Raw genomic sequence first — 27,605 nt, 5'->3', positions numbered from 1 at the left:
CTGGCCACAAATGATAGCCCAATCAAGTGGCTTATCACGTGGAAATGTATAGCAGCCAAATACTCTAAATGCGTATCTAAATGTGGAGAGAAAAACTGGAGGACCCGCAAACTCCAAATATACAGCAGGCGTCAGGGTCGGGATCGAACCCATAACCTCCTGTATACCAGGCGAGGTTGTTAACATCTCGCCACCGTGGAAACCTGCGCTCTACTCGATTCTCAATTCCAGGGCCATACTTTGTCTCCTAGCACTTACACCTTGCTATATAAAGTGTGACGCTTGTTCATTCATTTGTGCATTTATTCAGAGGTGATGAAGGCAAACGAATAGGGAAGCATATTAAATGATTAATTGCGAACGGGGGGCACACGAAGGAGAGATGGAAAAAGGAGTTGACGGCGAAAGATGAGGGGACGAAAAGACGTGGCAGGGGTTTGGGATTTTTTTTCAAAGGACTCATTAATCACACCCAGCCATTACGCAATCACCGTACCGCACGACGTTTAAGAGAAACGATGTCGCTGGCACACTTTCTGTCCCGTCAGCCCACCTCTTAACAGCGAGGCGGTGAACATTCTTCGGTGTTGATTATAACGGGCCGTGCAAACACGGGCTGCTCTTTTGCCCAGCGAATCAAGGCTCAATTCGGTCAGGGACAGTGCAGGGGCACTCAACCTGCGGGCTTTCAGGACACCCCACAAGAGGGCCGCTGTGTGTGCTTCTCTCCCTCCTCGGATTAATTATCACTGAGTCTCGGTGATCTTCTCGGGAGGGTCTTGCATTGGAGCATTTGTGCCCATTGCAATAACAAGTGTTTTGCGTTTTAAGGCAAAACCATGAAAAAAATTGTTACAACAATGAAAGCGCCGCAAACACTTGGTCCTCAAACCACTTGCTGCACTGCCGTCCAGCGCGTTTGGGAATTTCCACGAATGTCGATGATCCGCAACCCTCCAGAGTTAGCGGAACACTGGTGCGCACCACAGTCTTGTTTTTTGTGCAGCCGCTGGTGCTAAATTGGCTGTGTTGACTTCCAGCAGGGGTGCAACGACCCATTTCAACGGGGGTATGCAAGATACGACTGTGGGCCCCCTTCCTTTTTCCCCGACTCACTTTGCCTGAAATTGCTACGGGTTGTTTTTAAACCGTATACAATAATATGTAGGCTATAACTATAAATATAAGTTGCACTGTGTATTGGGTTTAGAGGAAGACAGTCTAATAGTAATAGTATTAATAGAAAGTATTTAAAGGTATAATACCCACAATTTTCATGCCGGCCCATCGATCTCGGATTTCCTCAAAGGGGATGGATCATGCAACTTCATGCTGCTCTGTGCATACGATAGCCAGATGCATTAATCAGGCTTGGTCCATGGTAGACTGCAGGTACCTTTTTGAATGAATGTTTGTATTTGAATTATTTTTCTTAACATTTTTGTACTCGTTTATCTGTTGTTTCGGGGCCCCCCTTGTGGCTGACTGGGCCCCTACGCGTCGCATAACGCTGCCAACATACCCCCCCATAATTGCTCCCCTGAATTCCAAGAGACCCCTCTGACCGGCCAGCGGTGAGTTTCTCTGGGGAGTGAGAAAAGTGCTGGTCGCTCTCCATTAATCCATATCTCTCCCACCTGGAAGTCGCCATTGACCCTGATTTGAGAACCACACGCCTAATGGTCAGCATGCCCCTCACTGTTCACATGCATGTACATTGAACTTCTTTTGCACCGTACGGAGCCAAGAATATGAATCGTAAGTGCGGGCAGAAGGGTAACAAACTACACACAAAAAGCAATTCTCAAGAAATAAGTTTGCAATCTAGATTTAAAAGTGCACAGCTCAAGTGGCTTAATAATATCGGAAGGAATGGCGTTCCAAAAGTGCCGCAGAAACGCTTTTGAAAGCGTGCGATGCAGTTTCAGAATCAGAAGTTTATTATCCGAGTAAATTGCCCATTGAGCTGTATGGCACCTTTTCAAGGGTGACTTGGCCAGCAGACAGACACGGCAGAAAGAGTTAAGAAACAAGATATAAAATATCAAAGATATAGAGTAAATAAACCCAAATGATCTCACAAAACAATGACGCACGTCCGCATTTGCATTGTTTCGACCTCTATAATGTCTGCGAGCCCCTTTGTTCAATGGCTCGGCAAAAGCCATTGCGAGGATGACCGGAGTTGACAATCCAATTCCTACAGCCGCCCAGTACTCTACAGGAATATACTACAGTCTGTTATTTAGTGGAAATTGCCATAGGTCCTGTGGCATAATGAGCGAGGTAAGGCAACTTTGTTACGTGTCTTGACCGTCATTCTAAAGTTACGTGTGCATGTTGAAATTCTTTCGCACCGTACGTAGCCAACCGTGCTAATCGGCGGTGTGGGGCTAAGGACAAGAAACTAAACACAAAAATCTGTTCTATAGAAATTCGTATTCAATGTAGAATTTAAAATACGTAGCTCCAGTGGCTTCCTAATATCGAAAGGACAGAGCGTTCCAGACGGCCGCAGAAGCGAATTTTTAAAGTGTGCGATGCAGTGGCCGTCATTGTTCGATGTAGTTACATGTCACATGTAGTTACTTATCACATGTCACATATAACTACGGGTTACTAGTGTTACCTTAATGGCATACTGTACTCTATAATGAATATTAAGGCTCTTTTATTTGGCTAGTCAAAATAGCATTGAACTGCCTGCGATGATTCATGAGTGAATTTGCGACTGAGTGGAGAGAGTGGGCATGTGTCCATGAGGTAAACTATACTGTACTTTGTTTTTAAGACGAAATATAAAAAATTTGGTGGATAAGTATATGTATCGTATATTACAACAAATTATGCCAATCCATATTAACTTATTTTACAATTAACACAATAGGACATGCTACTAAAACATAAATTGGCAATGCAGAATCTTTGAATAAACACAAATCTTTTTTTTACGTTTAAATAAAGTATTGCATTACAGCTCGTGTATCAGATTTCTTAGGCATATTATGTTTTTGCCGACTCCGCGGTTTTATAATAATGCTGCTGCTGGGCTTTGTTTCAACATAATCTGGCAATAAGGAAGCTTTCTCTCTATTTTATATATTTTTTAAATTGGAGATTTAAATGTAATGTTTCTTGGGAAACGATGTGTTTTACCACTGCCAATTTTTATTCCTAATCTTGCACTTTTTCGATTACTTAATTGGCAAAAACTTTCAAAAGAAACATTTTATATTTGAAACAAATTATGTATTACCTTTTTATTGATTCATTTGGATTATTCATTTATTTTTCTCTGATGTGTTACGTCTGTCACGGAAACCATGTGGGGTTTTTATTGATGAAATCCGACCTAAAACCTTGTTAGCTCACTGGGTACTTCAAGAATAAACTGAACTGAAATCTATGGGGACACTTTTTTGCCGGTATTAAGATAATGAGAAAAAACATTTTTTTTACATTTCTCGACAATCGTAAAGATGTGTTAAGATGTTCAAAAGGGTCCCACAGACATAACTGCTCAACCCAAGCTACTCATGCTTCGACATTTGTCTCGTCTTTGTGCTGTTCACCTTTTGGCGTTCTCTGGTCTAATACTGGTGGTGAGACAAGACCATAAAGGAGGAGGCTGTAGGTCTGTTATAGGCCAATGATTTTCAAGGACAATGCATACATTATTATCAAAGCACGCTTGTTTGCATTGTCCTTGTCCTGTTCGCATTGTTCTCTGGTATGACACTGGTGCAGAGACAAACGTTTGTGTGCATGTTTTACCACGAGCATTGTGTGGTTAACGTGATGCCTTGCAATATGTGTCTATTTGGTCTTTGAACATATTCGCCGCACCTCTATTCGTGCAGGGACGGGTAATGCCTATTCATTTTTCATAAAGATGCTTTCGTTTGTCTTGAAATAATCAAATTTCGCACCTTCAATTAGCACGGTTGGCTACGTATGGTACGAAAGAAGTTCAACATACGTACACAGAAATTGCAACGTCAAAAAACCCCGAACTTTTACAGACAGAGGGGGGGGGGGGTGTTCTCCACTAGCCCACTTAATCCTTTCCCGTTCCGATGACGTACGTTTAAGCATAGGCATACGTCGTCAAAACAAAACTGGAAGAAAAACTAAAAATAGATCTTTTTTTATTGGTACCGAGGCTCCCACAATGCCATGAGGGAGGGCGTGTGGCACAGTTTCGTGCAAGCCATCGTAGAGTGCGGTCATGTGGCTGCAGTTCTTTGCAATGAGTGCAATGTCTTTATAAACAATGGCCCTAATGACTCTCGAAATAAAATTCAGTGGTGAACGGGACACCCACACCCTGAAAAATGCAGACGTCTCGGAACGGGAATAGGGTTAAGAGTTGAACCCTCCTTTCCTCGCACAGTATCCGATAGCGGCAGGGAGCGCTACGGTATTGACTGGTGCGTAAGGGGGCAAGGCACAAATCTCTGGTTCAACATTTGTGAGGAGTTGGCATAAAGCAAACCCCCCGCCACCCCACCCCTTCTTCCCAGGGGAGTGCACTAATGGACGACGGAAAGGAGGCATCGTGATGAGGCGGACTTTGAGGGGGGGTGAACAGGAGGAGATGGAGATGGGGAGAATGAGCTGAGTCAGGTCCCCGGGGCTGGGTTGCGCTATAGTGCGGCACTCCCAGCGCAGGCCGAGTTACCTCCCAGTGTCATTCACCACGCGGGCCCCAGACAGGCCTCGCTCGCAACATGGGACGTATGAGGAGGAGGAGGAACAGCTGGGTAGTGTCGTGCACGTGCACTTAACCTCTTTTGGAATGCGGACCTTCTAGGTAGGTAGGTACAGATTATTGCTTGAATGTGTCTTTCATGGTTGCTTTGTCGTATTGGAGACCTCTTGCAAAATACATTATTATATTGTATCACTATGATTGTTTACCCGAGACTATATCAGGAGAGGGTCCTGCCAAGTTTTCGCAGTAGGGGGGTGATGTGTCTAATTGAATAATTTTCATGGACTGTAATTTTCCAACACTGCAATGTTTGACCAAAACGAGTTCCGTTGCACGTTTTTTTTTAATTTAGCTATGGGAGGAAACCCACGCAGCAGAAGACGAGCGGATTATACAAACTCCACACAGAAGGGCACCCGAGTCAGGAATCAAACCCAGAACACGTCCTGCTGCGAGGCGCAAGTGTCACCACGGCGCCACCCTGCCGCCCAGTGATAATATTTTAAGTGTGCAATACAACGAGGGAAAATTGTAATAGGGAGTGGTGTGATAACGAGGACACCACCCAGTGCTGGATTATCCTAGTAGCAAAAGTAGCTACATATGCTACGGGCCCCGCACTTTCAAGCTATCAATTCCGGTTCAGTGATTCTGCACTTGCTCTATTACTATAGTACTATACTGCCTTCAACTTTTATGCACGACTGGGTGTTTAAGGTTAGCGAATTGTCGTATTATCTGGCTGCATAGCAAATGAAAAAATACAATTACTTCACTAAGCAAGTAAAAAAAATTGTGTTTTAATATTTCCGTGTTTTTATTTTATTTAGGGCCCCTTTATAACATATGCTACAGGCCCCACACTAGCTTAATCCGGCAGTGCCGACCACCAGGCGTATTCCTCAACATGCGTTGTTATGTTGCGGTGTATGTGTCCCTGGTCTGACTTTATGCTATGATTGTCGCCGTGCCACGGCCATGCACGCTGTTACATCGTGGACGTTATTATATTTTGCCACCATAAAACGCCTCCTTTATTCTCGAAATATTTATTTTAAAATAAATAATATAACGTGCTGTTTAGACAGGTTTCCATTGCTCCGTGATCCGTAATGTGTGTTGGGCTGGTGTCAACCTTCTTTCATATCCTTTGTGTTGTGGACCTGCATTGTCTTGTTAATAAAATACTTTCGGGGGAAAAAATGACTTACAATAATGTCATAGCATTCGTGTTATTTGTGACCTAGACAGAGTTGCTCTTTCCAAACAAAAGATCTGAACAAATATCACGAGGAGCAAATAAAAACAAACAAAGAACGTGATTAAAATAACAACCATGAAATGCGCACAAAGTGCGTTCATTATTTTATTACTTTATTGTGGCTTGCCAGCTTTGAGTGGGTGGGTGTGAAGGCAGCATATGGTCGCCACAGATTATTCACCGCCACAAAATATTATCACGTGAAGGTTCTTAAATAGGTGACCTATTCAAGCCACTGCACGGAGATTGTGTTAACGCTCTGGCATTATTTGCAATATCAGCACGTACTGCTTTGTGCTTTCCCCACGATTCCACGAGGCGTGAATATCTTTCACCTCTGAATACCTTACATCTTATTCATATATCCTGTCGTGCCTTATACTCGAGGTTATTTGTCTGTGAATTCTGTATGCTGCCGTGGCGTTAGCGAGCTGCACAATCCGGCGCGGCGGCACCATCAACATCATCGTCCCCGCTGCTTCTGTCCACCCACCAATATAGAATGGGTCGTTTAACTGGCAGATCGTGTGGGGTGGGGTAAAGTGTGAGTACTGCCACCTCTTCCAAGAAGTTTAGCCAGCGTGGAAGCACATGCCAAAATAGCATCTAAAGTGGGGCTGTCTAGAGCTCCGTCTAGTGGAGGACCTTCCACCAGCAGTGGCGTTGAGCAAGACTTTGCAGGGCTGCGCTTTTACCTGCGTGTATAGTTACCACTCCGTTGACTCGACAAGAGTTAAAAGATTGGCTACTCCCCCCTCTCATCAGCCTCCCACTCCCAGCCCCGCTCACTTCTCCCCCCCCGCCCTTTTCCTAATTCCTCTAGCAACGCTCCACTCCCCCTACCCACACCCCCCTCTCTATCTCTCCTCCCTGGCTCCTTTCCCCCTCTCTTACCTATATAGCCTCTTGTCACAGCAGCCCTTTTGCCCACTTCAGCAATTGTTTCTTGCTGTGGTTGTCCCACCTGATGACGGACGCTTGTTGTGGCCGAAACGTCGTGAGAATTTTTATTTTATGTTTTATTTTTATTACTTTATTATTTCCCTTCTACGTGACTTTACCGAAAGAACCAAGAAGAAGTTGCATGACAATTTGATGCGTGCGGGTGCTCCGTGTTTGCGCGTCGTCGTCGTCGTGAGCGAGCAGCGCTGCCGTGAGTGCGAGTGCACCGAGCGGAGCCGCCCCTCACTTGAAGGCGATGATGGTGGGGTGCTTGAGCTTGCGCAGGTGCTTGATGTCGGTTTCTTTCTGCTCGCGCACCTTCTTGATGGCCACGTCCTCCCCGTGGAACTTGCCGAGGAAGACGGCGCCCTGCGCGCCGCTGCCCAGCCACTGCAGCTCCGAGATCTCCTCAAAGGGAACCTCCCACGCGTCTGCGCACCGTGGAGCACCACCATCAACGTCAGCGTCGTCGTCAGCGTCATCAACATCGGCATCATCATTAACATCAACCTCGTCACCGTCATCATCATTGGCATCAACTTAATCTTCAGCATCACCACCATCAACAGTATCATCGTCATCACCATCAATATCATCGTCATCATCATAATCATCAACATCATTGGCATCATCACCATCGTTATCATTATCCTCATCACCGTCATAATCATTGTCATCAATTTTATCTTCAGCCTCACCACCATCATCAGAATCATCACCATCAATATCATTGTCATCATCACCATCATCATCACTACCGTGATCATCATCGTTGTCATTGTCACCATTTCCTTCATGTGATGGCATCACAAATGCCATGGCACGGACAAAAGCTAGAAGTGGTGATGAATAACAAATGAAGTGATACAACACCTCTGCTGTGAATGCATCAACGCAGGTTTCTAACACTTTACAGCTGCCATATCCCTTTCAGGAAAAGGTGTTAATGCATTGTAAGCTTTTGTATTTATAAACCACTTTCGATGCAATCCCTTAAGCATTGTTTGTATGAGTGCTTAATGACACATGCCTAGACTGGTCACCTTCCTGTTGACAATGGTGTTTATTAGACAAACTCACTTTTTTGTAAAGGTTAGTTTTAAGTTATAAAAAATAATTTTGGCAAAAAACTACTAACGTGGCCTAAGCCGGGGAGAAAATATACATCAGTATTTTCGCTACTTTCGTATTTTTTTTTTTATTACGGGGAGGTATTCATGTATTCGTGTTATGCATACAAAATTACTGCAGCATTTAGATTATCAGTAAAAATTACTGCCGTAATTTCAAGGCAAATATCTGTATCAGTGATAGCAAGGCATGCCTTGTCACGCAGACATTCAGAAGTACAATATATGTCTGTAGAGTATGCAAATTTAATATCTAAACATCAGCTTGGGCAGTTGGGTCGCACAGTGGTCACAGCAAAAAAGAGGACTCGGTTCGACTTCTGACTCTGGTGCTTTTCAGTGTGGCGTTTGTTTGTTCTCCCGCTTGTCTGCATGGGGTTTACTCAGGGTTCTTCGTTTTCCTCCCATAGCTAAATACATACAACGTAATTGGTGTTGATCAAACATCACAATGCAGCAGCGCCCTCTTAAAAAAATAGTATTTCGGCTCATTTTTGCTTTTCAAAACAATGAAATGCACTAAAAAGGCACGGTCTGCAGATTACACAAGCCTCAGTTACCTGGAAATAAAAATTTTAAACAAACAAGAAACATGAGGCCACTGCCACGAGGTCAATAATTCATTTTGTCTGAACCAAGGCGGGCACTGTGGGGCTGTAAAGTTCAAATTCCAAGTGCCCACTCAGGGAAAAACCACTCCGGATGAAGGTGGCTGCATTGCCAGGCGATCATCATTCTCGCCAACGAACCGTTTTACGTGGAGTTGACGCTTCGATTCCCGCTGCCGCCTGAGGATTTCCCCGAGGAACGGTGAAAGTGCAGCCTTTTGTGCAAAGTATCCGTGACTCAATTCGCAATACGGGGCCACTGTGTGTTTGTGCGGTGTTCCAAATCTCCTAAATTGCCAACTGCCCACAAATTGTAAAATTATTAAGAGAATAATAATTGCCCTGACATAAGCATGCGAGGTACAAGTATTGCGATCTCCCTTAAAAATATATTTTCTAAATTGAAAACTAATTTCTTTCGAACTGCTTTTTGTGTTTAGTTTGTTGTCCTTCCCCCATACATCCGATTAGCACGGTTGGCTACGCACGTTGCGAAAGAATTTCAACATACATACATACAGATGTGGCACGATACATGCACGTGGCTTAAATACACGTGCAATGCAATAGCCCCCACACAACTGGCCTTTAAAACGTATGCCTTCACGGATGTTTATATAAAGTGACACGAGGTGAAAGGAGTTCTGGAAATATTAAGATTCAGCATAATTACCAATGAGCCTCACCAGCCATTGCAAATTACCAGCTGGATCCTCAGATGTTATCTCCATCGCAATATGTGAACATTTTAGATGTACACGTGAGCCAGAATTAAATAGTTTCAGAAAATGCAGTATACAGTATTTTACTTTTCTCATTAGATTTTTTAATTCTTTGTAATATTGTAGATAACGTGACTTATGTTTCATCATTTTCTTTCAATCATGATGTATGCTAATGCCTCAGGGTTAGCGATGCAGAGAGACCATTGATATAGAGGGGAAAATGTCCTGTGAAAGTCAAAGTGTCTCCGTGCTCAAACAATTCTCAGGGAGGCACCCATCTCTGCCAGCTGCATTGAGCCAGTGGTGGAAACTCCACATTCCTATTGTGGAGACCAGTTTCTCCATCGGAAAACCACCGTTCACTTACCACAAAGTGGTGCCCATTTCATTGACTGTGGAGGTGTTGGCAGGCTGAGCCAAACTACAATTGGTAAAATTCTGATTGTAGGACAACTCGGTCAGTGAATCACACTGTATAGACGTGTGGTTTTCACTCACAGCGAACGTGCAACGTGATCTATGCTCTCACTTGGAAATCACACCCACGATTACTGCAAAAAATAAATGTGATATTGAGTACCCAACAATGCCCACAATAGGTCATGCCTTGACGTAGAAAAGAGAGAAATGCTCACGTGTCCTGTATTTGTGACAACTTGCCGATACCGTTGCTATGAGTGCTGTATTCATGACGTTACAATTTTATTTATTTAAAAAATGTATTGTAAAAAAATCCGTCACACAAACAAATTACTCCAATTCTCAAACAACTAGAAAGTCCATGGGCTTGTACCATGCTAAATAACCGCCATTCGCCACTAAGGGGCAGTGACATTACCACGATGCTTGTGCCAGACTATGTGCACGTTGAGACCACGTGAAGTGTCGAACGCCCGCTTGCAGGAGGTTACAGGGCAGAACCAGTTGCCACGGGTCGGCTGACTGAGATAACTGGCTGATGCACCACCTGTGTCCCCTACTGTGCCAACTTGCTGTGCTTTACCCACCTGACGCTCCGCTCGTTGTTGTGAGCGGGCCCTCCTCATCACGCCAACGCATCCCATCCCAGAGACTGCGATCAGCAGCAAATCTCTTCATCTCCTGGCAGTTCTACCGTCCAATCTGTCTGGTGCTGGCGATTTTGTCCAATTCATTTTCAGACATTCCGCTAACAATCTTCCTGTAAAACATCAGCCGAGCCCTTCAGTGTTTGAAGTCAATCTAGATTTGAAGTTTTCGTGACTGCAGGGATCCATACTCTTTGGTTCCCCCGTCCAGCTTCACGTCTCCCTCTCCTAGCGTCCACGCAACGCTCCCCTCCCCCTACCCCCCTCCCTTGCCCCTCCCCCCTCTCTTACCTATATAACCTCTTACCACGGCATCTCTCTCCCACTTCAGCAAAAAAAAAACATTATTGCTGTGGTTTTCCTACCTGATGATGATTGCTTGTGTTGTAATCGAAACGTCGTGATTTAATTTATTTTATTTTATACCTACGTGACTTTACCGAAAGAACCAAAGAGTATGTTTGAAGTCACTCCTCAAAACGTGGCTCTGTCGGTGAGCATGGTTTCCGTGAATGGTCATGGATTATTTATGAACTGTCATAAGTACAGTGATCCTGCACATGTGTAAACGATGTGAATACAATGCACTTCAGAATTCCATTCGAAGCAAAGGTATAGTATTTATATTACTCTACGTGTCGTTATTATTATTTGTGCACACAGTGGCGGGCCGTGTATTTTACATCGAGGCCTTCAGTGCTATCCTCCAGCAATTAAACTGCCTTCGAACAACGTCACCATGACACTAGGGCTATAGGCTTTTGTCATTCGACGTAACCACCATATTCACAGTGACAGTAACCTTTATCAAGTTGAATAAAGTGATTTAACACGAGGCTCAACACCTATGAGGGTTACAATACACTAATTGCAGAGCCATTCATACATGGTGACTAAAACCATCAAGGAGGTACTACTATTACGCAGTATGACAGGATTCTGCATCACAAATAGACATTGCATAGCCTAAATCGATGTCATTACCAAAGAAACGAGAGCAACCAGTCACATGATCTCATACGACCACCAAGCAAGCAGAAATGCCGTAAAACACAAATAACACAATCAGGATTCAACAGGCTTCCCAACAGAAAAAACATCTAAAGCACTAAATCTAAAAATCTAAACGTCACGAATGAAAGTTTAAATCTTAGATGATGCTACGTTACGTGCTAGATAGTTTTACTTCAGTTAGCTAACTGGCCCTCCGATCCCGCCACACGAAAAATGGTAACGTAGGCAGCTAGGCCAGCTAGAAGGCTCCGGTGTGTCAAAGAATAGGCCCAACATGGCGAACTCGAAATCTGATTGGTTAAAGAATATGACAATCAACAACATCGTCCCCATTTGCTTCAACAGCAGAGGGGATTCACTCGACATTCTGAAGGCGTCAGGGTAGATTTTTCACTCGGAGAGGCGGAGACAGCACAGGTGGAAAATCTGATTGGATATAAGCTCTAATTTATATGAGCTGCACTGGAAGCAGCGCAACTGAGGGAGAGAGGAGCAATGAAATGATGTTAATAGACTGATGGGAACGAACTTTGTAAAATACATGTAGCATTAATGAAAATATATATAAAATTATAAAAAATACAATTTTCTGATTCTGACAATCTGTACGCCAGCAGATAAGGCATTGCTGGCCATGACGGCCATCTCTGTGTGCACATAGGCACATCCTGAAAATTGACATATGCACAAATAAAACCAGGTGCCATTTACCACCAATTGACGGTCATGGAACGTTGAGGAAACGTCTGGACAGGGAGACGAAGCCACATGTTGTGGCCCCTCAATTAAACGATGTCATAGCCCCCCCTCCCCTCCCCCTTGGCTATTCAACATTTACCCCCTTGGTTAGTGACCCCAAAATAAATAAATAATTGACACCCATGTGAATTGTGCTCAAGGTACCTGAGGCCCAGGCCTGTGCACACGAAGACACAAACCCAATGGCAAAAATGTGACAGGGCAGACCCAAACATCACAGATCAGAAGCGCCCTGTTGTAATTGCAACAAATGGCACCTCCTATTGTTCCACTCTGCTATATCTGCGCTGTGGAACACTTTGCTCATCAGTGTGTACCCCCCCCCCATCTTCTATTGCTGCTGGAAGGCAAATGCCACAAGCTGCAGCAGCAGCAGCAGCAACATCAATCACGAGCTCACTCCATAGAGGACGCTCCTGACACCACTGATACCAGGCCGTGCCAAAACGAGCCACGCGATTTAAGTCCTTCTGCACTGCGCCAACCGAACCTCTTCACCATCACGTGCTTCCTGCTCCTGCCTGCCCCTCTCCATCTGGCCGATCAAAAGGGTGCTTGGGCAAGCAGTGGCTGCGCATCCAAGCTCAATCAGCTGCCGAAAACAGCCTGCTTTGCTGGCCGAGAATCGAACTCATGCCGTTAGAATTACGAAGAGTTGCTCATTACACTTGTTAAGCTGGGGAAGCCTCACTGTGTCTTTAACACTGTTTTTCAGGAGCGTCCCACCAAAGTTTTCACAAATGCTGGCACGAGCAATCCCAATTGAGTCAAACCTTGGATAACAATCACGTGGCACTGGCAGGTCAGTTGTGGGTGTTTCAGCTGGCAAAGCTGTCGCTGTGGCCAGGTCCACGACTTGCACGTTTAAAGAAGGAGAAACACGCGCACACACGTGTGAAAAAGGCTCACGTGCAAACGGACAGATACAGAGACAAACACCCATGGGCATATTCGTGTTCATGTTGGAGGGACCAACTGCATATGGAAATGTGTGTGGATAACACAAATAACGATTATCCTCACATCCTGATTTCAGGTATAAAATACACAAAACACTATCATCTTACCTTTACATTGAAAAATAGTATGCAGTGGTACTCTACTCTATACTATTTACCATTCAATTTTATTATTCCGCTGTATGCCCATTTTATTCAATTTAAAATAGATCTACAGTACTGTATTCCTACAAGCTGCTTGATCATAGCAAACATCAATGTAGTATTTGTAGAAAATTGCTTCACCCAATGAGTGAATTCTAGATGTACAGAAACAGCCACAGATCAGGTGAGTATGGGTTCAATCAGAGCTTTCTCAGGTTTCTCGAGGTTTCAGACGTCCTGGTTTTATCAGTTAAATCGCAGACAGCATATGTGTTCGTTATTATGAAAAAAGCATACCCCTTAAAACATTAACTGCGCGTTGTGTGCTGGTTGGTAGCAGCACTGCCGTGTCAGACCTCCAAAGCTGTGCATCATGAACTTAGACAAGTGACGTCGTTAACTGAGGCATCGTTGTCCTGCTGCTACTGTTACTAACACACGCGTGTGGCACCCACGTGCTAGGCTTATCCTCTCCTTGCCTCCTCCTGTAAGAGCAGGAGGTCCGGCGTTGCACGCGACTCTTCTAAGGGCCGCGTCGTGACATTACTCACATGCATTGCGGCTCTTGGAATATTGAGTGGGAGTGGGGAGGGTTACTGAATTCGAAGAAAATCACAGCTCTTCTTGTTGTTTAGGTTGCCGATCCCTGGGTGAGAGACATTCCTATATTCCGTGGTGTGTGTGCATCGTCAACGAGTCGACGGGGATATCCTGCTCAAGTGAGCATTCAGAGTGACGCTCATCATCAACCGTTAACAGCCCTGAACCAGCAGTGGAAATTCCAAGTTCCTATGGTGGGGGACAAGTTTATCCATGGGACAACCACTGTTTACCTCCCCATGAAGTGGTACTTATTTTGTCGATCCTTTTATGATGATGATGATGGCGAGTTAACTTCCCAACCAGGATTTAAATGAGAAATCTTCTGATTACGAGCCGCTAGCTGCACCATTGTGCCACTATATACACTGTATATATGTATTCACATCAATAGCGTATGTTCATTAATTATAAATTACAAACTTTAAACGCTTGAGTGCATGTCATATGCTTGCCACGCAAATGTCCTACATACATGGTGTAATTTAGGAACCAATTGTGTTCAAGGTGGCATACGGTAATTACTGTAATATGCTATGTTGATTCATATTTGTTATCATATCAGTGACAGGTAGAGTATTGGACAGCTGTATTTTTTTAAATAAAACAACTCAACACCGGCTCACATATCAATGTGACCTACAGTCCCTGCGATAGCGCTCAACGCAGCAGCAAGCCTCCTGACTGGCTCTCACCAGTTAGATTTTAGCGTTTAATGGAATTGATTGTAGTTTTATTGAATTAACTTTTCACCAGAAATGTGTACCAAACCTGTGATCATTACCTATGATAGACAAACTTTATTGGACATCGGGAAGAAGAGCGTCGCTTGCTTACCCAATGCTGCCTGCCCGGAGACGACCCTTTGTTTACTGGACAACAACATAAGACGAGAGATGCGGAATAAGAGCCGGCGTTCAGATGAGAAGTAGAAAACGTCCTCACCATACTGCAATGCGGAGCATATTCTTGTGCAACGCACAGTCCCTGGTTAACGAGTTGGATGATGTGCGGGCCAAGATCGAATTCCAACGGGAGACACGAGACTGCAATGTTCTGTATTTCACGGAAAGCTGGCAGAATGGAAATATCACAGACGCATCCATTGGGCAAACAGGCTTCTCTCCTTTTCGCCACAAACGGACTTTGGACAGTGGGAAAACAAAAGGTGACGGATTGTATGTGATGATCAACTCATCTTGGTGTAACGTGAGTAATGTCTCCGTCAAAGCGTCTTTGTGTTCACCAGATGTGATCCTATCATGCCGCCCTCATTAGCTCCGGAGAGAATTTCATGCGATTGTTTTAATCGCTGTGTACGTCCCTCCGAGCGTCAACACCATGCCGGCTATGGACGTATTGCACAAAACAATCTCTGCACTGGAAACCAAACATTCAGAAGCTGCTGTGATTGTAATTGGGGACTTTATCAGAGCGAACCTTAGGAGCGTACTCCCAAAGTTTTACCAACATGTAAAATTCAACTCCAGAGGAGACGCCATCTTGGATCACTGTTATTAAATGCTGAACAATGCCTACAAGGCATTCTCTCGCCCAGCGCTCAGCAAGTCCGACGACAAAGTCATCGTGCTGCTGCCAAAGTACCGCCCTCTCATAATGAGACAGGCTCCCACTACAAAAGTAGTCTAATTGTGGTCAGAAGAAGCAAGAGGAAAGACTCACGTATGGCCTGGAGGATACAGACTGGGATATGTTTAGGGATGCGGCCAACAACAGAGTGGAGGAATTTGCATCGACAGTGTACTAGGTTATATCAAGTTCTGAACGGACGTTGCTGTGCCAACCAAAACTCTCCGTTCTTACCCAAATGACAACCCCTGGGTTAAAAACGTAGCAGTCAAAGCAGCACTGAAGGACCAACACAAAGCATGCAAATCCAGAGACCCTGCTGAAATCAGGAGGACCAAATACGCGGTCCGAAAATCCATCAAGGCGAGCAAGAGACAATACAGGGAAAAGTTGGAGGCCTTGTACCGTGACTCCAACTCTAGGAGCCTGCGGCGCAGATTACAGTCCATCACAAACTACAAGGGGACAATAAGCTGCGAGGCAATCAACAACGCCTCCCTCCCCGACCAGCTCAACACCTTCTACGGACGGTTCGAGGCCAACGCAGCAATCCCTGCACCCCCAGCTCCACAGTTTCCCCTGTCTCCCCCTACGTCCCCCACCTCCGTCTACCCCCCATCGCACCGACCACAGCTCTCCTGCAGGTGTCCTTAGGCTCAACAGAGGCGAAGTTACAAAGATCCTCCGGCAGGTTGACACACACAGGTAGCCGGCCCAGAGGGGATACCGGGGTGTGTCCGCAGGGCATGCACACCCCAGCTTGCCCCTGTGTTAACAGACATCTTCAACCTTTCCCTTGTCCAGGCTGTCGTTCCAACATGCATCAAGACGTCTACTATCATTCCAGTCCCCAAAAAGGCCAAAATTACGTGCCTTAATAACTACAGACCCATAGAGCTCGCCCCCATCATCATGCAGTGCTTCGAGAGGGCAATCAATAAACACATCCATCCTACCGGATACAATGGACCCCCTATAGTTTGCGTATCGCACTAACAGGTCCATGGACGACGATATTGCTATTGCATTGCATAATGCACTCTCCCACCTGGAGGTGAAGGAGGGTAACTTTGTGAGAATGTTGTTTATCGATTACAGCTCAGCATTCAATACCATAGTGCTCTCCATCCTAATCTCCAAACTGGAGGCCTTGGGTGTGAATACCACCCTCTGCAGTTGGGTGCTGGAATTTTCTAACAGGAAGACCTCAGGCGCAGTAAAGGTGGGGAATGACACCTCATCTTACCTGCCCGTCAACATAGGTGCCCCCCCAAGGATGTGTGCTTAGCCCCCTCCTGTACTCCATCTACACTATCGACTCTACAGCCAGGTACGGCTCGAACGCCATCATCAAGTTCGCCAACAACTCAACAGTGGTGGGCCTGATCGCCAACAATAACACCACAGCTTTCATGGATGAGGTGACGGCACTCTCGACGTGGTGTCAAGGGAACAACCTTGAGCTCAATGTCGGAAAAACCAAGGAGTTCATTCTGGATTTCAGGGGTAAGCACGTGCCACTAACCATCAACGGGGCCTCAGTGGAGCGGGTCAACAGCTTCAGGTTCCTCGGAGTTCACATCTCAGAGGACCTGAAATGGTCCCGGCACGTGGATACACTGGTGAAGAAGGCCCAGCATCGCCTTTAAAACCTCAGAAGGCTGAGAAAATTTGGCATACCCGCACCTGTTCTCAGGAACTTTTACAGGTGCACCATTGAGAGCATCTTGACTGACTGCATCACCACCTGGTACAGTAACTGTACCGAACGGGACCGGCAGAGGCTTCAGAGGGTGATGCGGTCCGTCCAGCGGATCACTAGTGGCATGCTGCCCACCCTAAGAGACCTAGACACCAAGAGGTGCATCGCAGAGGCCCAAATGATCATCGCCGATTCCAGTCACCCGAGCCATGGCCTTTTCATCAGGAAACAATCCAAGAGGAAGCCCGGCGACATCAGCATTGCGGCTACCACCAACCGCCTCAATATCTGCCCAAGCCCCACTAACCCTGATTTTGCTCCCCCCTACCCCCATTCACACCCCCTCTCCCTCCCCCACCGATTTCAATAGACATTAACCAAGCATTTTGCATAACAAGATAATTGATCAAGCTCACCCGCAGGGAACCATATTTCTGCTATGCACATGTCACTTTCATCATCTGCACGGCGATTTCACTTAGTTTTTAATAATTTTTTTAAATATTTTTGCTGCTGTTTTGTTCATTGTTGTTGTTAATTTGCTGAAGCTGAGAGAGGGACACGGGAACAAAGAATCTCACTGCCATGCACCTCATCTATGCATGGGTATGTGATCAATACAGCTGACTTACTGACCTGCAGAACTACCGGCATATCTAGCACAATGATATGCAGATTTGAAGTCTTGACTGCTATATATTTTAATCCCGACAGCTCTTGGTAGGTGAAACCTGGACTTGGATATGGAGACACCCACACAACAGGGGGCGCCAAGGTGGCGAGATGTTAACTACCTCGCCTGGTATACAAGAGGTCGTGGATTCGATCCCGACCCTGACACCTGCTATATATTTGGAGTTTGCATGTTCTCCCTGTGGTCGCTGGACATTTATAAACATGCGTTTAGAGAATTTGGCTGCTAAAAATGGATAAGCCAGTTCGTTGAGCTATCATTTGTGACCAGTTTACCGTTGAAAAAGAGGTACACTCACAAAACATACACTCACATACAATATGTTTATACATATTGTACACACAAGATAAAGTTTCCCCCTATAGCCTCAACAGACTTTTGGGGAAAATGCTGTCAGCGAGCACCTATGAAGGCTGGCACGGTACAGGAGGGGCTGGGTGGCCAGCACTATGCTCGGCCACATTTGTCTCCCTTGCCACGATGTTTACACCCCACACCAGGTACTAATTTGAGGCTGAATCGACCCAAGGGATGCCCATGACCAGTTCAGATAATCGTCACTGGTGTTTGTGGCCGTGAGTGGGAATCAACTCGGGTCACCGGGATAATAGTGCAGTGCGCTAACCACTACCCTACCACTAAAAGACACATTCATGATTTACAACAGCCGCTATTAACCACTAAGTGGCTGTGGCATTACTACAACGTTCGTGCCAGGCTAGGTTGTATTTGGTGGCCACGTGAAGTGTTGAATCCTCGCTGGTGGTAGATCACGGGACAGATCCAATTTTCATACCTCTCAGCCCTGTGGTCCCGATGGTTCTACCATGCATTGTGCTTGACACGTGTCGCCCAGAAGTTGCACGATAAGTTACCTCTGTAGGCCCTTCAAGTTCTCAGCACACACACTGCTCGTGAGAGTGCTGCTGTTTGTTGCTGACCCTTGACGTTTTTAGCTGTTGGGCCTGTCCTGTGCTCGGCAAATGAAAATAAATAATGGTATAGGTACTGCACTAGATTTGCAGAACACAGTCATGCAAAAGCGTTTAGCAATTGTTACATGTTTACCTATTGATCTTGCTTGAGTAGAGTAGTATACCAATTCATCACTGCCACACTGTTTGTAACTTTTTGTTTTTATTGGATCAAAACACATTTTTACTTATGTAAAGTCCTTCCCGGGCGCTTTTTGGTGTAAAACTTCGCGGCTATGGCAAGAACACGAACGTAGATCAGCGTGCTCACTTTAATTCGTGAGGACAAAGTGTTTACAGCCTCAAAAGGTTTCCTCCAAAACAAACTCCACTCTTGAAGCCCTTTACGGGCTTTGTCAAACTATTCCAGATGCGTTTGTGTTTTTTGTTAATGCAAACATGTTTGAGGATGTTGAACTTCTTAGAGCCAACCGTGCTAATCGGCGGTAGTGGGGCAGGGACAACAAACTAAAGAAAAAAGCAGTTCTAAAAGAAACTCGTTGTCAATCTAGATTTAAATGTACATAGCTCCAGTAGCTTCATAATATCCGAAGGAAGAGCATTCCTGATGGCCGCAGAAGCACTTATGAAAGTGCACGGTGCGATGAACATCTTTGTTTGATGGTAAGCCAGAAGCCGCTGCGAGGATGACCGGAGTTTGCTTGATGGTTTATGATTCTTGACGAGATGAGCAGGGTATTGTGGTACATTTGTGGCTAGAACTTTGTATGTAACATGCAGCATCGGCATGCTTTCCATAACGATTAAAACCAGTGACATTGTTATTTTAGAGCCTCGGACTGAACATCCATTAAATTTAATTGTATCTGCCCTCTAGAAAAATAATGTTTAAATGGGAATTGGAGAATTGCAAATGTGTTTATGATAATTGGGGGTGTTGGTCTCACATAGAATCTTCACTGGCAAGGTCATGTCCACAGCATCTGTATCCTGGAAGATAAGTCGCTTTGTCAGTTGCTGTATGGGTCGACTCCAATCAATAATGAGGAGCTTTCTTATCATTGTTTACTCTGGCACGGCAGCTGCTTTATCGTAATCCATTTTCCATCTTAAGTTGAAGAGCACTAAAATATGTACTAAAAAGACCAAGGCTAGCTTGGTGGAAATACTGCTGTGGTAAATGCATTTAAGTGCACACAAATATAACAAACAAAAAATCACTTTTGCTTAATTAGGCCAAAGATACCTTGGTCGGGAATTCGGCCACCGATTTGGCATTCACACGTAGCGAGGTGTCACCTTCTCCCCCACAACTATAATCGCATGCTGGAGATTGAGGCTTGTTTATGTGCATGAAAGAATAAATGACACTGCAGCAGCTGCGGATATAGCTAACCAACTCACTCATGGCTTGGACAAAGCCGTGCACAAAATAGCAGAACACCTCCCTGGTGCGGGTTGTTGGGTAACTGAGAGGTGACAGGGTGCTGGGCTGCCGCCCAACTGCTGAGCAGCTGGGCGAGCCACCCGTGATCAAAATTAATTCTCAAGTCGGCTGCGGTCGATGGTCTCAGCCAAGTGGCCGCCGACTGTAAATATATTTTAAAAAACACAACCCACCACATTAAAGTTGGCTAAATTCCACCTCGAACAATTAGAAATGGTAGTTTGATAGTAAAGAAATGCTCTAGGAGTCAGGTGTGTGTGTGAGGGGAAACTATTGCCTCCGCGTGCTAATAAGAGGTAACTTGAAATGGTAATATGAAGCACTGCAGGGTAGTTCTGTGATATCTACAGAAATTCCGCGGGGCCGTTCTGTAACGCTGGGTGATGCGCGGCTCCCTTGACAAGACATCCACCGAGCGGTTAAAATACAACGTGGCCTCGTTCGTGTCTTACATTTATTTACAGCGGTGCGTTCGAGTTGTGGTGACAACAGAGACAATGATCCCCTCGTGTAGCCTGTAACCGACTGTTGGGGGCAAGTGCTGTTAGCGAGTAGCAGCACCTACGCAGGCCGGTAATGTGGGACACGAGGTTGTGTGTTGCCACCAGCACCATGCCAAACACCACCACGAGGACACACAAATGCAAGCGACCACTGACACTGACGGGGGGTGGCAGAGCGAGAGCACAAGAAATTCCTTGCAAAGCAAAATTAAGATTAGAAAATGTAACATGAAGATAACATTTACGCCCCATTGGCACATTTTACGTGACAACGGATTAGCGTGGGACATCTCTGCTGGTTTGTGACACATGCGGGCGTGAGATAACCCTCGGATAAACCCTCCCTCGGCAAGCCTTTATTGCCACAATGGATTAGCCTGAGCTGCACGGACAGACAGTGCTGAGGCCGCACCGTCAGACTACACCCCCCACCCCAACAGAAGCCACTTTACCCTAATCATCCCATCACTCTTTATCAGCCCCCCTTTGCAAATAAGGTCCAATCTTACAGAGGACCTACCCCCTCTGCTGAGGACAACAACCCTTTGGATGACCCCAAAGAGAAGTGGCAGTCTGGCGTGAGCTGATGTCACCGACGCTGCCATAGGTTTAAGTTTACTTTGATTTGTTACACGGATGATGATGATGGCGGTGGTTGTCCGGCTATTTTACGCGGGAGATCCGTGATGCTGCTAACTGTGAGCATGGCAGCAGCAAAACAAAGACAACAACTTCAACATTGCAGAGAACGAGTACAAAGGAAGTGTTTATAGGTCGAATTCCGCTCACAGAGCAGTGTGCTAATCATTGCACTATCACTCCATTACCCATTTTACTAGAACGTATTAAAGAAATAATATTTTATATTGGATCATTATGTTCCAGTTTTCAGCAGAAGCATGAATATTTTATTTTCAAAAGTTTGAGAATGGCAAAAAAATCAAGTGTATCAGCTTGTTCGACGTGAAACTGTGTAAGCCTAAATATCGGTCAGAGGTCAAATGTGGGTCATCTTTAATATCATGTACTGTACACAAACGTGCTTGAATGTGATGTACTGCAGGACTTTTTATCTCCAGAGAGACTGGAGAAGAGCACATAGAGTGATGATCTATGCACAGTACATATGCACAGCGGATCTATCAATCCACCTTTAAACACTGAACGTACGATCATTTAAACATTTCAGCAGTAGAGTCATACGGTAACTATGTGGCCAACCATCTCAATGCAAAATTTTTTTATACGCAAATGATTCAATTGGAAACACACAGCAGTAGCATCAACATCGCCCCCAACTACTAAAACTTGGCAAGGCCTTCCTGCAAAAGTATTGATACTCAGCGAGGCGTTCCAAGGTAACCAAATGCAAACAAAAACTGCATTCAGTTTCATTCACATTGGAGATCATCAGCAAAATACAGCCCTACAACACTGCTCTATTGGGTAGTAGGCCTATTTTATAGGCTTATTGACCATGTCAGTTGATGCTCACATAAACACATTTGCTGTTGATGGGCCTGTTACGCCAGCTTCCGTAGACTACGAAGATAGCTACTATGTGTGTACACGCACTTCATTGTGGAGTGAACTAATATTTTCTGCTGGGTTGCACGCATTTTCTGGTGGCTGTAAAGGAGTCTCGTCACATGGAGATGCGTAATTTCAGGAGTCGGGACAAGCCCTATATTACTATAAACTTGCAGAAAATAAGCTCATCTCAGCAGTTAAACCTGATATACAATGTTGCCCAATATGCCAGCGGTTTATTGGAACAAAATTAATGTTTACATAGCCAACGAAACAAAAAAAGGTAGGCAATAAATTACAAAGTAATACAATATATGAACGTTTTATGATATAGCAAATATGCTCAGGTGCAGAGTCAGCAAAGTGGTATTTTTGCACGCAATAAAATATAGCCTCGTATTGCGCCCTGCGCGCATGTTATTGTGTAGATCCTCTGGAAGTTAGAACGTCAGCGTGAACTTTCCCGGCAAATCCTGCAGAGAGACGTTATCTGAAACCATAAAATGACCAGAATGGTATTACACACTGGCATTCATTGGCTGACCCCACACATTTGGGAGTTAACAATGCGTGGATGAAAATGGCTGGAGTTCACTGACTGCGATGAAAGGATTACAGTATAACAGCTTTCTGGGTCCACTGCTGTTACAATCAGGCGGTGTACCATTCGTAAATCACTCGCTCACTACTCGGTTTAGAGTGGTAATCGCTCCCCTCTCACTGGTCTTGAGACTGCTGTAGTTTAGTGGTGGAAATAAATAAAATAAACTCCTGTGCAATGGAGGGAAGGGAGGGAGTTGGTCATCCGTGAAAATGTAATTTAATACTTTAGTGATTTTGACCTTAATGTTAATTGCCTTATTCATATAAAAAAAAATCCTTAACAAGTGTAAAAACCTAATTATCTCTCATTCGTGACATTGAAGTAGTTGCGAGTCGTCTTTTGAGTTTTTTTTTGTAAAACTCGTGTTGAGACATTCTGCCCATGCAAAAAAACACTTAAAGGCTCAATAGTTTACCTCTACTGGTGCACGTTTTGCTTATGTATTGCTGAGTGCATTATTATTTTCTCTGCTCCATTTTGCTTAGTCCCCAGCCACATGGCCATGTTTCCCATAGCTACCCTGCCACCACATCCTGCTGCCTGCTGCATCTGACGTTCACCTGTGCCTGCGTTCTGTTTCATAATGGAACTGCACTCAGACACTGCATGAGTTCACAGAAGTCTTTGCTGGTGCCCCAGCAGAAACTGCTGGCGTTCCACGGTGGCGAGATGTTAACTACCTCGTCTGGTATACAAGAGGTCGTGGGTTCCATCCCAACCCTGACGTCTATATATTTGGAGTTTGCATGTTCTCCGCGTGGATTTTTCCGTTTTTTTCCCCTCCACATTTAGAATAAATATGCGTTTAGAGTATGTGGCTGCTACACTTTTCCAAATGATAAGCAACTTTGTTGAACTATTATTTGTGGGCAGGTCGCTTCTGACAAAACAGCTAAATCGCAAAGTGGGCCTTACCTGGTAAAATAAATACATTACTTAGTTTTCAGTTTAGAATGGCACTGCATTGGTAGGTTACATTAATCAGTGTTATATAACATACTGTGTGCTGTGTACATTTTCACCACGTCATTTATGAATTAATCTTACAAATATGCTTTGGTCAGCGTGGAAGGATAGGTTCAAATACCCCCTGTAGTGTGCCTCTTCAGACCTCCCCCAAGTGGTGGCCCTTCTGCCAGCAGTGGCATGAGTGAGCAATTGCAGGGCCGCACCTTTACCTTCCTTCCTTCTTTCTTTATAAACTAAAGGTGTTCAAATTGAGTGACCTAGCGACCTTGTGCCTCCATGCCGTGCTGACCTTGTGACATCTACTCGTGCCATCACTGGCGTGATTTGATTGTCCTTCCCCGCAACTCCGATTAGCACGGTTGGCTACGTACGGTGCAGAGGAGGTTCAACGTACAAACATGCACCGACGTGATTTTGAAAGTGATGGCAACGAATGGAACGTCGGATCGGAATCTGCACGGAATGAGTCAAGCTCGCTCTGAAATGGTTGTTGAGAATAGCCATTAGTGCTCTGACGTGGCGTTAGCCCCCCAAAGGGAGATATATTTATACATAGAAATTAATTATATATTGACATTTAGGGGGAGTGTGTGCAAACATTTTTCCAGACGATGGAGATCTTTATAAGCTGAAGATGATGAGGATGTCAGATTGCTTGGCAGATGTGTTGTACATTTGATTGACACGTTTCTGGCACAAACCTCTAAGGCATCTGTCGTCAAATTATCTGAGCCACGTAACTACAGCATTTTTTTTAATATAATGAAATTGTGTTCCTTTCAATGAAACTAAATAAAGAGAACCTATTTATAAACAGATCAGGGCCTATTGTGTTACTTCAGGAAAATTCACAATGGATTCTTAAAAGCACTTATAAATAATGATCTAAGATGCGTGCACAATGACTTTTGAGGTTCATTTTAACGTGGAAGTAAACCACAACGGTGCGTATGGCCACGATGTTGCTGTATTATATTTATGATAATTTATTATATTTATGCTAATTTGTTATATTTATGCTAATTTATCCAGAAAAGCCTCACCGAGGCTCATCTCTATTAAAGGAAGGTGTCCTTTCAAGTTTTCACAGGAGGGGCGATGTTGCTGTTGTGTATAATCCCAAATGAGTAATTTGTAGGTAGTGTTTGGGGTGCCACGGTGGCGAGATGTGATCTCCCGCACTTGGTATACAGGTGGTCTTGTGTTTGGTCCCGACCCTGATGCCTGTATATTTGGAGTTTGCATTTCTCTCTTCCCCTGGTCGCGTGGATTTTTCTCCGGGTCCTCCAGTTTTTATTACACGCTTTTATTTAACTCACTCTGTCTGTTGTTGTTGTCGTATCCTCAAATCTTGTAACTCAATTTTAACCCATTTCCCAATGTGGTATCGACTGCAAACTTCGTATACTTATGTCTTACTGATGACAATACTATATTCTATCATTGAAAAAAAAAATACTAATTTTAAACCATCTTTTTTATATGTTATGTTTCGGCTTGGGTCTAATTGTCCACGCTCAACTGACATTGGCTGTAATTGGCCACGTCCCCTTACGTTATGGCAAGCTTCAGGGCCACTTCCTGGAGTCGTGGAGTTTTGCCATTACGAGTACGGTACATTTCATTAAAGCGTGTTTTTAAAAAAAGTATTTTTAAATATTACTTATTCCCTTCACATTTAGAAAGGTGCAAATAGGGTATTTGGCTACTATAAATTTGCACGTGATAACCCACTTGGTTCAGCGACCATTTGTGGCCAGGTCACTTCTGAAAAAGAGCTATACAGCTCAGTGGGCCTTACCTGGTAAAGTAAAACAATTGTTGACGTTTTGTTCAAATAACTTATGCATTGGGATATTTTACCAATACAGTACCACTTACATTGTATGACTTTAAGCTTCATGGATGAGAAACGTGCTTTAAATGTATGGCCGTGTGCGGCATTATAATGCACTTAATGCACTGGTGATGTCACTCCCATACGTCGTCGTAAGTCAATGCATTGCCATCACACGACTGTGAGTCCTTCACACGACTGGAAAGGCTAATTAATGACACACAGCTTAAGCAGTTTAGGTATCTGCCTGTACAATGTGAGCTATTTGCTTGTACTCCTAAAAGAGCATCCTTTAAAAGGTGTGCGTCATCAACATGCATCTCTGTCGGAGGGGGGAGAAAGTGCTGCCCTTGGTATAGATAAGAGGCCACGTCACTCTCCACGGAACCGAGGTATCTGGCACAGGGCAATGCCCTGTTCTGTGAAAGTTCTAAATTGATCTTCATTTGAGGCTTTCGTGACTGCAGGAATTCATACTCTTTGGTTTGTTTGGTAAAGTCACGTAGGTAGAAAATGTAAAAAGACGACCGCTTGTTGTTTCGATCGAAACGTCGTGATTTTTTTAATTTTATATCTATGTGACTTTACCGAAAGAACCAAAGAGTATTGTTCTAAATTGATTATTCATCCTGTGACACAGAAGCAATAGCACAGTCGGGAAAACGATGGGGGGGGGGGGAATTGACTTTTTTAAAGCATACATTGCCACTGGACCAATTCTGATAGGACTACAATCCACTCAATAAACACTGGATTGTGATCCCTGATGAGGTGGAGCTGTCACATAGCACGCGACTGACAACCAGTTCTAGAAGCTGACGGTCACGTGGAGACTCTGGCTCCCATTGCAGGAACATGTAATTTCCACCACTGGCTCAGCTCGGTAAAGTAGGCAGGCACACTCCTTGCTCATTTGGACATTACGGCACTGATTCATATTAAAAAAAGACAAATCAGTTGGCATGTGTTAATTTATGGCCACGAAAATTAACGTGCGTTAGCGCGTCTCCTCGCGAATCAAACCTCATGGGAATTGAGCACCGTGGCAGAGCCCAGCAATGGCGAAAAGTTTCCACCGATTGTCTCATCTTATCTCTTACATAGATTCATACAGCAGCGCCTTACTCCAAGGCGCTTTGCAACAATTATAAAAGTGTACGTACAATGATAATGGTTGAGATAATTAAGAGTGTGGTTATTAAAAGTGGCGGTGTAGTTATGGTGACAGGAGAACAGGTGGTGGAGTGGTTAAGGAGAGGTTGGGGTAGTGACAGGGTAAGGGGTAGTGATAAGGGTAGTGATGGGGTAGTGATAGGGGTTGGGGTAATGTAAGGGGTAGTGATGGGGTAGTGATAGGGGTTGGGGTAGTGATAGAGGTTGGGGAAGTGATAGGGGTTGAGGTAGTGATAGGGGTTGGGGTAGTAATAGAGGTTGGAGTAGTGATAGGGGTTGGGGTAGTGATAGGGGTTGGGGTAGTGATAGGGGTTGGGGTAGTGATAGGGGTTGGGGAAGTGATAGGGCTTGGGGTAGTGATAGGGGTAGTGATAGGGGTTGAGGTAGTGATAGGGGTTGGGGTAGTAATAGAGGTTGGAGTAGTGATAGGGGTAGTGATAGGCGTTGGGGTAGTGATAGGGGTTGGGGTAGTGATAGGGGTTGGGGTAGTGATAGGGGTTGGGGTAGTGATAGGGGTTGGGGTAGTGAAAGGGGTTGGGGTAGTGATAGGGGTAGTGATAGGGGTTTGGGTAGTGATAGGGGTCGTGATAGGGGTAGTGATAGGGGTTGGGGTAGTGATAGGGGTTTGGGCAGTGATAGGGGTTGGGGGCGTGATAGGAGTTGGAGTAGTGATCGGGGTTGGGGTAGTGATAGGGGTT

At 44.8% G+C, this 27,605-nt stretch overlaps 1 protein-coding gene across 3 annotated transcripts in view; it reads right to left on the bottom strand.

Moving 5' to 3' along the window:
* LOC144944021 (mitogen-activated protein kinase kinase kinase 13-like) overlaps positions 1 to 27,605 on the bottom strand; it is a 129,986-nt gene that overhangs the window by 40,906 nt on the left and 61,475 nt on the right. For all 3 annotated transcript variants that reach the window (XM_078872036.1, XM_078872016.1, XM_078872026.1), the window contains one exon: positions 7,165 to 7,348. In XM_078872036.1, the coding sequence (XP_078728162.1) occupies positions 7,165 to 7,348 (184 nt within the window). The remainder of the gene's footprint in view (positions 1 to 7,164; positions 7,349 to 27,605) is intronic.

The sequence above is a fragment of the Lampetra fluviatilis genome, chromosome 2 (genome assembly GCF_964198595.1).
Source record: "Lampetra fluviatilis chromosome 2, kcLamFluv1.1, whole genome shotgun sequence".
NCBI lineage: Eukaryota > Metazoa > Chordata > Hyperoartia > Petromyzontiformes > Petromyzontidae > Lampetra > Lampetra fluviatilis.
This window is presented reverse-complemented; position numbering and strand designations above follow the sequence as displayed.